Raw genomic sequence first — 15834 nt, 5'->3', positions numbered from 1 at the left:
TTGAGATGAATTCTGATGTACATGTAAGCTAAAAGATTGTTACATTTTATTGACCATGCATGTTTCAAATATCTTAGTTAAGGAATTTATTTATCTACATAATATGCATATATCTATGTGTATGTATGTCCATCTGTCTGTCTGTCCAGCTGTCCGTCTATCTGTCTGTCTATCTGTCTGTCACCAATTTACCACAGCACTTGTCTTTCTTCCTATTTCTATATAGTGCAATCTATTCATGTTAAGATCTGCAATTCCACTCTGGAAAAGAGTTTAAACACAATCTAATTAAATAATCAACTGCAAACCATGTGTATGCAGAGCTCTATGCAATTCCTTTTGATGTTATGTCATCAGGCGGGTAGCTACAGAGATTTCTTTGGGAAGGGGAGGGGGGTGCAGACAATGTCCCAATCCTAAATATTCATGAGTACTGGAGTGGGAGATTTAACTGTGTTTTTATTTATCTATTGGCAAAGTTTCTTGCCAGGCAATTAGTAGTTGGGGCATGTATCAGTGTGGCACCAGGGTATAATTTTAAAGGGGGGGGGCAGCAAGATAAAGGTGACATTATTTCTTTCTCAATTGAATATATTCCAGGGGTCTGTTTCATAAAACTTTTTCCAATAAAAAATTTACAATAACTGTTTGAAGCTACTGAAATCCTTCAATCTGACTGGCTGATAGTAAACTTGTTATAGAAATTGTGCATTTGTAATTATATCAAGTGTTAATGAAGCGGGAACCTGATCTCTCTTTTTGATACCCTTCTTTCTCTTCCTTCTTTCCTTTTGATTCGCTTTTCGTCTTATGTTATTCTCTTCAAAATTTTTTTCACTACTCAAGCAAAATACATGTGGTAGGAAATGGGGAAGGGTATTTGTTCATGGACTTTTATTTTTAAGATCTATTGCAGTCCCAGACACCTGTGATACTTAAAACCATTGTCTATGAGATTTATTACTGTGATCAAAAGATAACTCTTTTTGGCCACACCCTCTCATTACACAAATAAACCTGGGGGGGGGTGTTTGATTACACAAATATTAAGTATGACTTTGAGTCGCATTTAAATGCCAACGTGTATGTGATATGTACGCGCAATCTAATTGATTAATACACGGAAGTGCACGTCCGCTTGCCATGATTTTACCAATGCAGTCATGCCTTTTATAACGCATGCAACATAGGCATTTAAGTGTGACTCTAATGGGGTGGTGCAAGAAACTTGTGATCAATTGCAAGTCAATATTTTGTTACCGTACACAAGCATTTGCAATTAATTGTAAATTTGCGATTGATTGCTAATATGCACCATGAAACAAGAAGTATAATCTGATTTGCTATAGTTAAAAGTTAATCAGTCGATTGTAAAAAGGCAACAGAATATTTGATATTTGCGGTTGATCGCTTTAATATAAGTTATTGCAACAACCCCCCCCCCCCCATTTATTGTAATATGTACTTAAACTCGTCTTATCCAGCAAGTTGCAAGTTTAGATATTGTTTTTTCCCCTTTATTCATAAGGGTTTTAGTTGTATAGTACTATTTCTTTATATATTTTGTTTGGTAATAGAGGGTATTCATTTAGATGTTTGTAACTTACTGTAATAACACTAATCTACTGGAGAATGGCAGAAACCAAATGGTGGGAAGGTTGGGTCTCCACACTGTAATCATAGATTATGTTTCTCATTCTATTATTCTATTGAATAAATAGCACATTGAAGCTGTTAAGGATTATTTTGATGGGAAAAAACGTACAATCACTTAAAAATTGGACCAAATGTTAATAATTATGTTTTTGTTTATAATCAAATGATCATCATCTTCAACAACAATCTCAGTAGTTGATACCTGTATGTATTTGAAGATGTATACAATTCCATTATTTTTCTCATACCTGTCAATATCTAGTTTACAATGTATGTTTAATGAGCAATGAATGAAATTTATGATTCTTATACTGATCTTGAAAGCATAGGTCTGCAGAATGTCCTTTGTATGTCTACCCAATTATTGAGAGTACATATGGTAAAATGTGTGAGATATGAACATGAGGATGATTATGATGAGGATGGAGATGATGATGATGAGAGGAGGATGATGATGATGGTGATGGTGGTGATGATGATGATGAGAAGGTGGATGGTGATGATGTGGTGGTGGTGGTGGTGTGATGATGATGATGATGATGATGATGTGGATGATGGTGATGATGGTGATGATGGTGATGATGATGATGGTGATGATGATGGTGGTGATGATGATGATGTGGTGATGATGGTGATGATGATGATCTTGATGATAATGATGAAAATGATGAGAGAGTGATGATGAGTGATGATGACAATGACAGAGGTGATGATATGGTGAGGAGGATCTTGTAATGATATTCACTATTCTGTTTTCATATTTTCTAATAAGAAACACAATTTTCTGAGACAATACCACAATTATATTTCTTGGTGGTTAATTAAGACAGAAACTCACAACTGGGAGTTTGATATGCTATAAGTTGGTAGCTGTATTTGTCATGCTGGTGGGATGTGTTTAACAGAGAACTATGATAGAAGAGTTGAATTTCCAGTCAGATTCTCTTCTTCTCTATTTTGGTTTTAAGTTATCCTTATGATCTGGTCATTCCTAGTTATTGTTGAAAAAAAATATCACATGAGCTTTTGATTTTTTCTGGTTTTCATTTTAAACTTAGATTAATTACTGGTTTTTACTGGGTGCAAGGCTTTTAATATTGAACCATACTATATATAGACCTGCAAAAATGGTATTGATATAAATTAAGTAAATTCACAGTAAATTATAACCGAGAACTTTCAACATGTATAATCTTTTTCTCCTTGTTTGTTAGACAATTTTTTTTGTACCAATTAAATGAATGAGTGTATACATATGTGTGTGTGAGTGTTTGTTCTTTGTTTTACCTGTCAGTTTCTTATATTCTCGTCTCTCCGGGCCTATCTTTTTTTCTTCAAAATTCATATAGGGAAGACTGATTCTTTTCTGGCTAAATGAGCTATAGTATTTGTTGAGCGCTATCCCTAGCTTCTTTTCCCTTTTTTTTTGCTTATGACAAAATTAGGCCAAACAAAGTTGATGAACATCTCAAGGCCCCCAATCTGCCCATCCCCAAATCCTACTACTTGCTTAATTCATCCCTGATTCATATATGTCAAAAGTCGGGTGTTCCAGTTATATACCCCCGGAGTTATTACGCATCCTTATCCAAAGGCACTCCACCACCCCCCCCCCCCCCCCCTGACACTTTTTTTTTCATTTTCGCTCGACGCTCGTTGTTGTTGTTGTTTCGATTGGGTTTTGAGGTGCGTGTCATTCAGATGAATTTTACGCCTATATCAATTTGTCGTTTTTTGTGGTTATTAAAATTTTGACGCATAATGGATTAGCGCTGCTTTCAGTAAATTTGAATGAGATCGTGAAAGGCGGCTCATCACAAATCCTTGATTGCTCACGTCACACGTGCTTGTTCTAGCTTATTCTCAAGACCACTGAAATTACTCACTACATCCCAATCCTCTTCCTTCCACATATCAATGGACGCATCGTGCAGAATATTCATTCGACTGATAAATAATTTGTTACAATATATTTATTTAATCAAATATTGATCGTATTATGAATCCGGTAAATCACTTAAAATGGACCTACATTTCAATTTACATCAAAGAAACAATTACCACGAAAAAAATGAAAGTCTTGAATTCAGCTATTTTGCACATGAGAGGGACTGTCTTGAGGAAGACGATTCTGACAGACGACGCAATTCGGGCACAGAAATCCCTTGGAAATCGTACTTAAAAGTTTGATACATTAGCCATTTTGCAATATTTATAATAACATTGGTGAGCTCTGAACATATATATGTAATATCAGTGAAGTTGTGACCCCGAAAATGAATTTCTTCGTTCGAATATTCTTGCCCGCGCCATTAGCGAAACCTTTGCTGCAAACGTGCCGGAACTCTCCCGTTGTGTGTCGGACACATGTGGCCTCCTGCTGGCGCTGGAGAATAGGGAAAGATGACGGATCCTCCGTGAGTCTTCGGTCTACTGCCAAAAGAAGATATCACAGACAACTTCTACAACATTTAAATGATTGGAAAGATGAAAGCTTTAATGTCAACCTCTTGAAAAGGAGTATCACTTATCATCAGGGTCAGTGTTCAGTAATTTTTGACACAGCTTCTTTACGTACCATATATTATTCATAATAAGTTGGAGTAGATTCTCTAGACAGATCTAGATCTATTAAGTTTGATATAAAAAAGTTGGATTTAATGCAAGACTAATGTGTAGAAATTCATTTCTCGGCCAAAACTTTGAAGGGCATAATTTGTCGTATGGCAAAATTTTTAGATAATTGTAAAATGTAAGCGAGTGAGCAATAAAAATTAACCCATTTAATTAAAATCTAATTTATAGATCTATACATATTATGACATAATTGCAGAAAAATTGTTTTTATTATATTTGATTTTTTACCCTGTCCAGCTTTCCCTTTTTCATTTCTTTTTTTCTTTGTTTCTTTTTGTCTCACCTGCGAAGCAGAGTGAGACTATAGGCGCCGCTTTTCCGACGGCGGCGGCGGCGGCGGCGCGTCAACATCAAATCTTAACCTGAGGTTAAGTTTTTGAAATGACGTCATAACTTAGAAAGTAAATGGACCTAGTTAATAAAACTTGGCCATAAGGTTAATCAAGTAGTACTGAACATCCTATTAGAGTTTCATGTCACATGACCAAGGTCAAAGTCATTTAGGGTCAATGAACTTAGACCATGTTGGAGGGATCAACATCGAAATCTTAACCTGAGGTTAAGTTTTTGAAATGTCATCATAACTTAGAAAATATATGGACCTAGTTCATGAAACTTGGACATAAGGTTAATCAAGTATCACTGAACATCCTGCATGAGTTTCACGTCACATGACCAAGGTCAAAGGTCATTTAGGGTCAATGAACTTTGGCCGAATTGTGGATATCTGTTGAATTCCACATCATAACTTTGAAAGTTTATGGATCTGATTCATGAAACTTGGACATAATAGTAATCAAGCATCACTGAACATTTTGTGCAAGTTTCAGGTCTCATGATTAAGGTCAAAGGTCATTTAGGGTCAATGAACTTTGGCCGAATTGGGGTATCTGTTGAATTACCATCATAACTTTGAAAGTTTATTGGTCTAGTTCATTAAACTTGGACATTATAGTAATCAAGTATCTCTGAACATCCTGTGCACGTTCAGGTCACATGACCAAGGTCAAAGGTCAATGAACTTTGGCCGAACTGGGTGTATCTGTTGAATAACCATCATATCTCTGTAAGTTTATTGGTCTAGTTCATAAAAAGTGGACATAAGAGTAACCATGTATCGCTGAACATCTTGTGCGAGTTAGAGTAGTATTCAAAGTCAGCACTGCTGCTATATTGAACCGCGGGATGCAGGTGAGACGCCAGAGGCATTCCCCTTGTTTAAAAATATATAAGAGTATCTTCGCTGGCGTGCGGCCGCTTTAGGGTTTTTCTAGCCTAGAGGACTCTGTGATGTTTTTTTTTATCACAGAGTCCTCAAGGCTAGGTTTGCACAAATTATTTTAATCCATACATGTCAAATAAAAAAAGGACTGATGGTACTTACCTAGTCTTGAGGACGCAATGATGATGACTTAAAATCCTGTCATATACTTCTTCATTATTGACGTCTTGAACAGGCCTTCATAGACATGTAAGAGAAGGAAGTAAACAAAGATGGATTTCCCTAGGAAATCCATCTTTTCATAACAGAATTGTGTGAATTACGTTTATTTTATTAATTTCTACACCTTCCTACGCATAATGCAAAGGAAGGTTTTAAAAAATGTTAGTTAAAAATGTAAAAAAATAAAGGTTTCTTACTGAACTGATGCCGCGTAGACCCCTCGATCCACATGTAAACAACGCAAATACAATAGTGTCAACCCTTGAACCGCTTATGTATGACATACTTCCGGCTAGCAATGCCGTCTTGAAGAACAATTTATAGATAAAAATTATTATTTCACAAATACTATAATTTATTACGTAATTATAAATAATTGTTAGTATTATACCAATTATTTATAATTACGTCTTTAATTAACAAGAGGTACAAAAGATCCAGCTCCGTTAATAACGGTGGTTGTTTTTACTTGCATCTTTAAAATTTATCAGACATTCACTTGCTCACTGCACTTCACCAGTTCGACAGTACACCAGACAGTGGCCTGTACTGTTTCCAGAAGAATGCATATTGATGACTTTCATTCAATCTCAATTGCAATCTCACCATTGATTGTTAAAACTCTTCTCTCTTTTTTCTCAGATGGTATTGTAGCTATCAACAAGCCTCCTGGATTGGGTGTCTCAGGAAGAGGAAATGACTCTTCTACACCTTTGACCCTTGCCAGTATGATGTCACATATAGCAGACATCACAGACTGCCCCTCCATAGAGATAGCACAAGGTCTTGAGAAGTACGAGTCATTTCATTACATTCATTAGACTTGTAGAAACTTATGAAGAAAAAAATCTTTAATATGCTTTGTGACCATTACATCTGGGCCTAATTACTTGTCATTAAATTATAGTCATTGTGGAATTTAACTGTCAATTCGGATTTAGTAACCATCTAGTATTCCTTAAATAATAAACACATCCGATAACAAGCTCTAACTTTTAAGAATTATATTTTAATTTACCCAAACTTAATATGGGATTTTCTGTTACATTTCTCTAGGAGTCTCTTCAAGATACTTGTCAGCTATCCCCAAGCTGGAATAACAAATTCCACAGGAAATATTTTTACGTCTCATAGAATCAATCATAGGTGCTGACCTTATTGTTTACAAAAATTAGTCTCTTGCTTTTTTAGTCAAAGTACATGTAGCAATAATAGCTGTGGGGGGGGGGGGCTTAAACTGACAACCTCATAATCATGAGTCCAATGGTCTAACCACTAGACCACATAACCTCTTTGAATAGAATTATTTTATAGGAGTTACCACACATATTGTGAAAAAGAAGAACCGTATTGCAAAACATCTTTAATAATTTTCATTCCTATACAATATTCAGAGAAGCATCAGGTCTTGTATTGTTGACAGAAAACAAAATGGCTGCTGAAGAACTTCAGGATAAAATCAAGGAGGCCAGAAATAGAAGACAATTCATCAAAACTTACCAGTAAGATTAGTATTTTGATGGAATACAATTTTGTGTTATTTTTTTCTAATGAATGATGTGAGTTGAAATATTTCAGATAAATCAAAAAGCTTGTTAATGTGACAAACATTTATTATGAAATTCAAGTACAGTATTAATCATTTGTCATTTGGCATATTTTTGTGGTTGAATATAATGGTCAAGTTATAAATAGCAGGCAAAACTTAAAGATTATTCAGTATCTGGAGACATTATGGCAGGTATTCTGAAGTCAGTTTTAAAGTTGTGTTTAAGTATGGATACCAGTTGTTCCATAAATCTATAACAGTAGAGGTTCAATGTCAGCTTATTTGACTCCCAAAACATTCACTGCCGGGATATGTATGACATTGTCTTCACCATTAAAGAATAAGAATTAGTGAAGAATTAGTAAAATTCTGAAACGTTTGGCTTCCGTACTTTAGCACAGAGTATAGACCATGTGTAAGTTAAACCCGACTAAAAGAATAACGGGCCCATATATTTATATATCTCATGTTTCTAATTCACACCAAAATTTTTGATATTTTGAAATGAATAAATGCAAGAACTTTTATTAAATCATTGAATGCTCTCTATCATTTAAACAATGCAGGCCCTAATATCAATGCGTACATGTAGTGTTATATGACCCATGTAAAACAATTTTATGTTAGTTATTTCTACTCAGGTGCATTGTGTGTGGAATACCAAACAGAAAAGTGGTAAGTGATTTGGCAGTCCTGACTGATAACTACTGTATAATCTGTGATTTCGCAAGGTCTTTTTTATTTATTTTAATTTCTCACCTCTATTATGCCATGCTAACTTGCCAAGCAGAAAAGCATGTCAATTGATGGTATGAGGACAAAAGTCAAGACACACAAAAATTCACAGCACACACAGAATAAAAATAAATTCAATTCTCAACAGCCGTGGCTCAGTTACATCATAATATTATTCATTCTATGAAGTTCAGCTGAATAAAATTAATGACTACTTTTTTGTAAAGATACTTCTGATGGGCAGTTCACACAAATTGTGAGACACAAATGGAAAAGTAGATGGGAGGGAGATGCTAGAGATAGATACATGGATGTTATTAAACTGATCATTATGAAAGTATGATCCTCAAAACAATCAACATGGTATTTGTGGCAAAGAGCTCCCTCTAGTGACAAATATTTTCAAGTTTCGACATTTCCCGCATTTGTGTGTTTTCAGTCCATAGTTAATTGTTTTGCTTGCCCACTACATTTTCTTATATTATTTTTTTTTGTTGTTTACAATAATGCAGGTGTTTCAAAAATGTACCTTGGGACAGAAGTCATCGGAGGAATGAAACATGGTATGGGTTTAATCATTGATGGTAATAGGATTGAACATTGTGGTTGATTTTTTCTCGGACTGCTTATGTAGTTCATTCTTTCATCCTCCATCTGTTCGTTAAGACCCCCCCAAAAAAAAAAAATTCTGTGTTTACTTTGGTAGTTTTGTAATTGGGTTTTACATAAAAATCTGTTATGTTCTGATTTTTTTCTGAAGTTTCATCCATCTATCCATCTGCCTGTTCATTGAAATGATAAAATGAATTTATAAAATCATTGATTTCCCTCAGTTTTTATAATCAGTTTTACTATAAAAAAAACTGTTTTGATTCTTCTCTGAAGTTTTTCTCTTCCTCATGTTGTTGTTCCAACCTTGTTAATCTTAGTTAATTGTAAAGGATTTGTTATGCATCATGAAGCTTCTTACGAGTTAAACCCGGGGGGGCCAGTTACATTGACGAGTGGATACCATGCCGACCAAAAAAACACGTAAAAAGGATGTCCTTTTCACGATAGGGCACGTTACGTACTAACGTGATTAGGGTGTCAAAAACACCAAAATAATGAAAAAAGGGTATCTATTTCGCTAGAGAAATTACGTGTTTAGGGTCGAATTTGCGGGGATGATAAAACAAAATTAAAATATTTTATAAAGATGTCCTTTTTGCCCAACACTACGTGTTAGAGTCCTATTTGCGCGAGGGTAGACGGTGGGGTCGTACTAAACCAAATAAGGCAAAGCCGACGACCGAAGGACCCGTAACAATAAAACATTCCTGTACTTGGTTAGGGGTTCATTTCAGGAATATTTGCCAAGAGTATCGTTTTGTTTCCAATACTTGTTAAGGTAGGGTTTCACACGCCAATACTTGTTAAGGGGTGCATTTTCAGAATATGGAAATTACGTGTTTAGGGTGCTTTTTGAGACCCATGGTCGCGCATGGTATCCACTCGTGAATGGAAGTGGCCCCCCCCGGGAGTTAAATAATTCTTCACACCTTACTTTGTGTATAGTCAATAGGATTTGTGTGTAGTCAATAGGATTTGTGTATAGTCAATAGGATTTGTGTATAGTCTTGGCTCCTTTTAATATCTTGTTAGCACAATTTGGCACATCCTGTTGGCACTTGTTGCTACAAGCAGGATAAAGATCACAATAGGACAAAATTTGTATTTCTTTCCAGGAGCTAATTCAAGCTTGACATACCTCAGGTTATATTACTACAGAGGACTCCTCACAGTGTAACGAGGACTTGGGGTCACCAAATTGACTTATTGTTTATGAACAGGGGGGGGGGTTCTATTTCAGAATCAAAAGTAGAATTAAAGAGTTAAAACAAAGAAGTACAGAGTTATAAGGCATATGGGTAACTTAAAGTGAAACTGGTAGTGTGGTTAATAATCCATGTCAGCATTTACTGTTGGGAGAAATTTCCATGTAAAACAATCAAGCATATTTGATGTAGCACAATCTTTTCCTGGTTAAAAAGGACTGTGTGTGCTATAAATTCCTGATTGTTTGTTTATATGTATGTTATTGTTTTTTTAGTGTGAATGATTGACCCATCCCAGTGGCAGGTCTTTTCTTTGAATACCCACTCAGAAACTTGATAGACTCACATCCTTCATTACTGGATTAGAATTGGTAGAAAATATATCACTCGTTGGATTCTATGATAATCAAATTTTTTTATCTTAATTTGTCAGACTGTTGTGAGACATGATCCCTCTGGGAGGCAAATCCGAGATGGTGACGTATGGTCGGCAGAGACCAGGTATAGAGTCGTCAGGGAGAACAGAGACCTAGGTTGTGCACTTGTAGAGCTTCAACCTTTAAGAGGTAAGTTATCTAATAGAAGATGGTCACACCTCGCCATTTCACAACAAATGCACAACCAATGTTCGTTATCACAAGAGGCCTACCTTTCCCCGAGGGTCGCCAACCTTTTACGAGATAGCATGCACCAGGTGAGATTGTAAAAATGAAAGAATGTTTACCAGTACTCCTGCAGGAAAGAAGTGGACTATTGGTAAGGTGCCTAGACAAGAGTCTCTGCTGCTTCTTCAAGCATGAATCCAAGTAAAGGCACTATGCGTCTTTTCAGAGCGGTTTCTTGTATTCCCAATTGTTCTCTCTTTAAGGATGGGTAGATAAAAGCTCCTTGCGGAATTCCTGCAGGAAAGAGGTAAACTTCTTGTAAGCTGCCTTGTCAACAGTCTGCCCTGCTGCTTCGAGCACGATTCCTGCTAAACAGAATATGCTTCTCTTCATAGCAGCTTTTTGGCACCTCAATTTGAGGATTGGTAATGACAAGCTTGCGGTACTCTTGCAGGGAAGAGGTAGTGATTTAGTAAGGCACCTTGTCAACAATCTGCGCTGTTTCTTCTGGCATGATTCCGGCTAAAGGCACTACTTGTCTTTTCATAGCGGTTTCTGGCATTCCCAATTGTTCTGTCTTTGAGAATTGGTAGTGAGAAGCTCCTTGCGGGATTCCTGCAGGAAAGACAATGGATCTAACTTGATGCTTCTCGCATGACTCCTGCTAAACGGGATGTGCATCTTTGGATAGTGGATTTCTGGCACCTCGATTGTTTTTGTTGTTGAGGTTGTGGGAGTGAAAAGCTCCTTGCGGGATTCCAACAAGGAAGAGAAAGACTTGTGGAGGCACCTGGTCAACTATCTGCACTGCTTCCAGCTATTGCGTCTTTTCATAGCGGTTTCCGGCATTCCCGATTGTTTTGTCTTTCAAGAATTGGTAGTTAAAAGCTACATGCAGGATTTCTCCAGGAAAAACATGGCTCTAACACAACTCCGGTCTAAAATGTACTAGTGAAAAAAAAACTGAAACTGGTGTGACCATGTATCATCTCATCCATTTTACTCAGATCATTCATACCTATCTGGGAATAATGAATGAATTAGTTTTCTGCATCATTACAGCATGATGAAAGAGTACAGAGAACATAAGAGGGATACAATGTAAACAAAATTTTGACATATTTGGCTTCCCATAATCGTAGCACCGAGTAAGTCCATGGCCATAGTTAAATCAAGATGTCAGAATATGAGCCAAGGTGGCTATATAATTCCTGTTGATGTGATTCACCAAGTCAACATCAAAATCTTTCCTCGATATTCTTTATACTTGTAGTGAGAAGGCATCAGCTTCAGGTCCAGATGACCAATGAACTATGTCCAATCTTAGGTGACCATACGTACTCGCATCAGGTCAAGACAATTCTTGGCAATCCCGTCCTCATGGATCCTCATAAATCACTAGCCACCCATGGCATCCAGGTTTGTTTATTTATTTAACTATTTATTTATTAATTTATTTACCTTTTTGGTTTATTTATTTATTTATTCATTTGTTTATTTTATGATTGTTTATGTATATATTTATTTATTTATTCACACATATGATAAAAGAAAAGAGCCTGTTTAACATTACAGTGAGTCCTGTGACATGATAAATTGAATAAAACTCACAATTTGAAGATGTGGGCCAAGCAAGGAGATATTGAATTCTCACTGACAAAATCATTCCTTTTTTGGGGAGAGGGCAAACTTACATTCTTTAAGGCTGAATCATGTATAATGTGAACTATAGGTATTTCAGAAATCGATGTTTCATAAGTTGAATAGTGGTCCTATTAGATTCAGTATCTATATATCAATCAAATGGTTGTGGATTATTTGACTATAGCTCTGACTTTTTTTCAGTTGAGTTGGCTATAAGCCAGTTCATGGTTGGCTAATGATCAACTTTTCTCAAAAGACCTTTGCAATTTTTCATGAGGATGAGCACTGACATTTTCAAATGAAGATGTTGCATAAGTTTGGAAATCTGTTTGTTTGGTTGGTTGTCTGCTTTTTGCCCATTTGACTATTGTTTGGGCTACTGTCAAATACATAAATTTGTATAGCGCAGCTTTATAGGAATATATTCAGTTACGCTTGTTCAAAGATCTTTTTACGTAATTCTATATGGACACAGCAATTTTCTTAACTAAAGAGATAGGTTTTCAATTAAGATTTGAAGACAGTAAGTACCAGTGATTATGAAGACTTTCATTATTTTTCAGCTTGGATGTGATGAAAAGAATATTTTAAAAGTAATACATGAATAGTCATCAAATCACAAATGCCTCAGTGAATTTGAAAACCACCTTCATGGCTTATATCAAATTACCTTTCACTGTTTGTGCGCAGTTTACAACTGTGAACATGCTTATTGCCATTTAGCAATTGATTGCAAAACCATTGTGATACATAACCAGTGCATGGATTCATCTCAAAATTTTATTGACCATTTTAAGTTTTGTGATTGATAGAAACATTGGGTTAAGAGTTGTGATTGAAGTTGATTCCAGTTTGAGATTGATCTAAATTTCAGTACTCTTCCTATTGAGATCATTCATTGGTAAATAATAATACAGCAATTTCCATATTGTGCATTATCTTATTTCTCCTGAAAATGCCTGCCAATTTTTCAATTTTTTGTTTTAACCGACAATGTGAATTCTTTGTAAACTGACTCATTATTAAAACAGATACACATTCAATCTTATCATTATTTGAGAAATTACACCTTAAACTTACCCAGTTTACAGAACATCTTGCAATGTTAGCTACACCATGCATTCATTTCCGTGAGTGATAGCAGATAATAAAATGGTACATACCAGTAGGTTAAACATGTAAAATTACCCAAATTGGAACTCTTGAAACTACCAAATTCTTTCTGGCTTAGGCTAAATTTGACTTAAGCATTTTCTTCGATTTTGGTCTAAAAAATTAATTGCTTCAACTTTAGAAGCTTTTAAGATTCTCCCTTGTGGCTTATTGAATGTCTTCAATGATTATAAACATATCTTGTAGTTATGGTAATGCTTTTGTAAGTTTACAATGATCTTGAAGTTTAAGTTGTATGGTTTCAAGAAAAAAAATTCTCCTGAGATAAAAGATTTATGTATGCATGTAAGGTTTCACATGTCATTACATTGGTTTCTAATGGGGAATTAGTTGATGTTACATGTAACAGCCCTACTTATAAACAAGAGTGCTGGTTTTCTCTTACACCTATTGTGGTGGTACAATGGAAAGGTTTGGGCAGGGATGCAAGTTTTTAGACTAAGGTCTGATTTAAGGCTTTCTTAACACATTTTTGGCGCAAATATTCACTGCTGAATGATACGTGTGGCTTAAGCTAAAACAACAACAATTGGCCATAAAAAATTCCAATTTTTTTAGTCTGAGAGGGATATTTCTAGATGGTTTTCAAATGTTTTCATCAATTCTAAGTGGCATTCTCGTTTTCCAGGAGTATTCATGCTTTTACACTGACAAATTGCTCTCAGCTAAATCAAATTCAAGGATTTCAGGAGCTTGTAACACTTGGCAGTGATAATCACTTCCCCAAAAACTGCTACCCAGAAGGAACTACATGTATATTCTTATCTTTAAATGAAATGGTTGTAATCCCAGACCTTTTCCATTCTGCATGTATGAAGGGGGGGGGGGCATGTCTGCACTTCTAAATTTTAACTTTTGATTAAACATGAATACTTTTTAAATCCCACACAAGTTTCAGTTAATAATGATCCATGCATTCCGAGGAGTAAGTGGGTCAAAAAGCTTATGAAGTTGTGAGAGAAGTATATGATTTTCTTTGAATAAACCATAGCCAATTTCTTGATAGATGTTTGATTTATCCATTTTAAATTGTGAACATGAAAACCTAGCGCCTGTTCAAATAAAAATATTTTAAAAATGAGCCCTGTTACCATGGTAGTGCCAAAATTCAATAGTTGTATCTCTTAATGAAACAAGCCCCAGGTCTGGGTGTTTATGTGATCTTTGTCTTTGAGCATCATTTTCTTCATTTATTATTGTTGAATAAGTGCCTTCTAATTTACTTACATTTTCAATGTTAATTCCAGACAAAATATTCATCACTGAAGTCACTTTAAGATGTACATAGATATATGATTTTATAGCTAAGAATCCATTCTTTCCATTTTAAGATAAATACAAGAATGGCCAAATTTTAACCTTCCCTAAGGATATTGTTTATTATGTTATCACTTTAGTGGGATGTTGCAGAAAACTGGAGGGATCTAATTGATGAAGCTAACCACAAATGTCTCTTGATGTCTTTTGTTTATATTCTGCAGGTTCTGAGACCAGGTATGAGGAAGGCCCTGTCCATGACCAACCAACAGGTGTCTTATCTTCCACTCTTCCTTCACCTTCATCGTGTGGTCCTACCAGAGTGGGCTGGTCATCGGGACGTTGCCATCGAAGCGCCTCTGCCAATTCACTTTACCAGAGCTCTGAAGGAACTTGGGCTTGTTGAGAAACTGAAGCAGCTGTCCTATTCTGCCAGGTGAATGAAATTTGAAAAGTGGCTAGGAAATCAGCTAGAAGGATTGTTATTGGACAAAATGGTTTTGCTGGTCATCAGAAGCGCTTCTGCCAATGCACTTCTCCATAGCTCTGAAGAAACTTGGGCATGTTGGGAAACTGAAGCAGCTATCCTGTATTTTGAAGAGAAGCTAAGATATCAGCTGGGACTGTTGTCATTGGATGAAGTGGTAGTCATCAAGATGTTACCATACGTGTACAAGGTTCTCTGCCTTTGTACCTAGAGCTCTGAAGGAAATTGGGCTTGTCATGATCTGAAAGCAGCTGTCCTTTCCTGCCCCAGACAGAACAATATTCATATGACAAAGAGGTGTGAGGTGTTATAGAACCCAGGGTTTCATGTTTCACTTCAAGGGTCGTACATGTAGATGATGTAGTCTGATGCATACCATTCCTGCCTGTCAGTATAGTGGTCTGCAGTCTTGTCCCAACATAGGCCTGTCTCAAGTATTTTCCTCTCCTTCCCCAAAGCTTGGAAATAGATGCGAGACACTTCTAGTCAGTGATTGATATTCATTCTTAGTTGCCTCTGTTGATTGGTCCAATGTCAGATAAAGTAATATATCTGGAAATATACATATGAGCAGCAAAAATAATCAAGATTTTGAGGGAGTGTTATTTCTTTAGGTATTGTCACATATGTTGCTGCCTAATAATACCATCTGAGAAATGAATGAGTATATTGAGTTTACTTCATTCATTCTTTCATTGGTGTATAGAGGAATGAAGATGTTGACAGGTATTATCAGCCCTTTTTTATAACTTGGTGTATATTCAAATCATATTGTGGCCGTACAGTTCATCTGATGAATTTTTTTAGACAAATGCAGACAGTATCATCTT

General features: G+C 35.9%; 1 protein-coding gene across 1 annotated transcript; it reads left to right on the top strand.

Annotated features, from left to right (window-relative positions):
* Positions 1–3771: 3771 nt before the first annotated feature.
* Positions 3772–15264, top strand: LOC121411904 (mitochondrial mRNA pseudouridine synthase RPUSD3-like). Its single transcript, XM_041604793.1, has 8 exons — positions 3772–4194; positions 6380–6530; positions 7132–7239; positions 7928–7965; positions 8534–8579; positions 10268–10404; positions 11717–11862; positions 14742–15264. The coding sequence occupies exons 1-8, from the start codon at positions 3933–3935 to the stop codon at positions 14955–14957; spliced, it is 1104 nt and encodes a 367-aa protein (XP_041460727.1). The 5' UTR covers positions 3772–3932; the 3' UTR covers positions 14958–15264.
* Positions 15265–15834: the final 570 nt, after the last annotated feature.

The sequence above is a fragment of the Lytechinus variegatus genome, chromosome 3 (assembly GCF_018143015.1).
Source record: "Lytechinus variegatus isolate NC3 chromosome 3, Lvar_3.0, whole genome shotgun sequence".
NCBI classification, from domain to species: Eukaryota; Metazoa; Echinodermata; class Echinoidea; order Temnopleuroida; family Toxopneustidae; genus Lytechinus; species Lytechinus variegatus.
This window is presented reverse-complemented; position numbering and strand designations above follow the sequence as displayed.

Excerpts from the sequence above, each read along its gene's own strand:
- LOC121411904 (XM_041604793.1), top strand. The coding sequence starts at position 3,933 with ATGAATTTCTTCGTTCGAATATTCTTGCCCGCGCCATTAGCGAAACCT. Across the intron at positions 4,195-6,379 it reads GAGTATCACTTATCATCAGG|ATGGTATTGTAGCTATCAAC; the intron begins GTCAGTGTTCAG and ends CTTTTTTCTCAG. Across the intron at positions 7,966-8,533 it reads ACCAAACAGAAAAGTGGTAA|GTGTTTCAAAAATGTACCTT; the intron begins GTGATTTGGCAG and ends ACAATAATGCAG.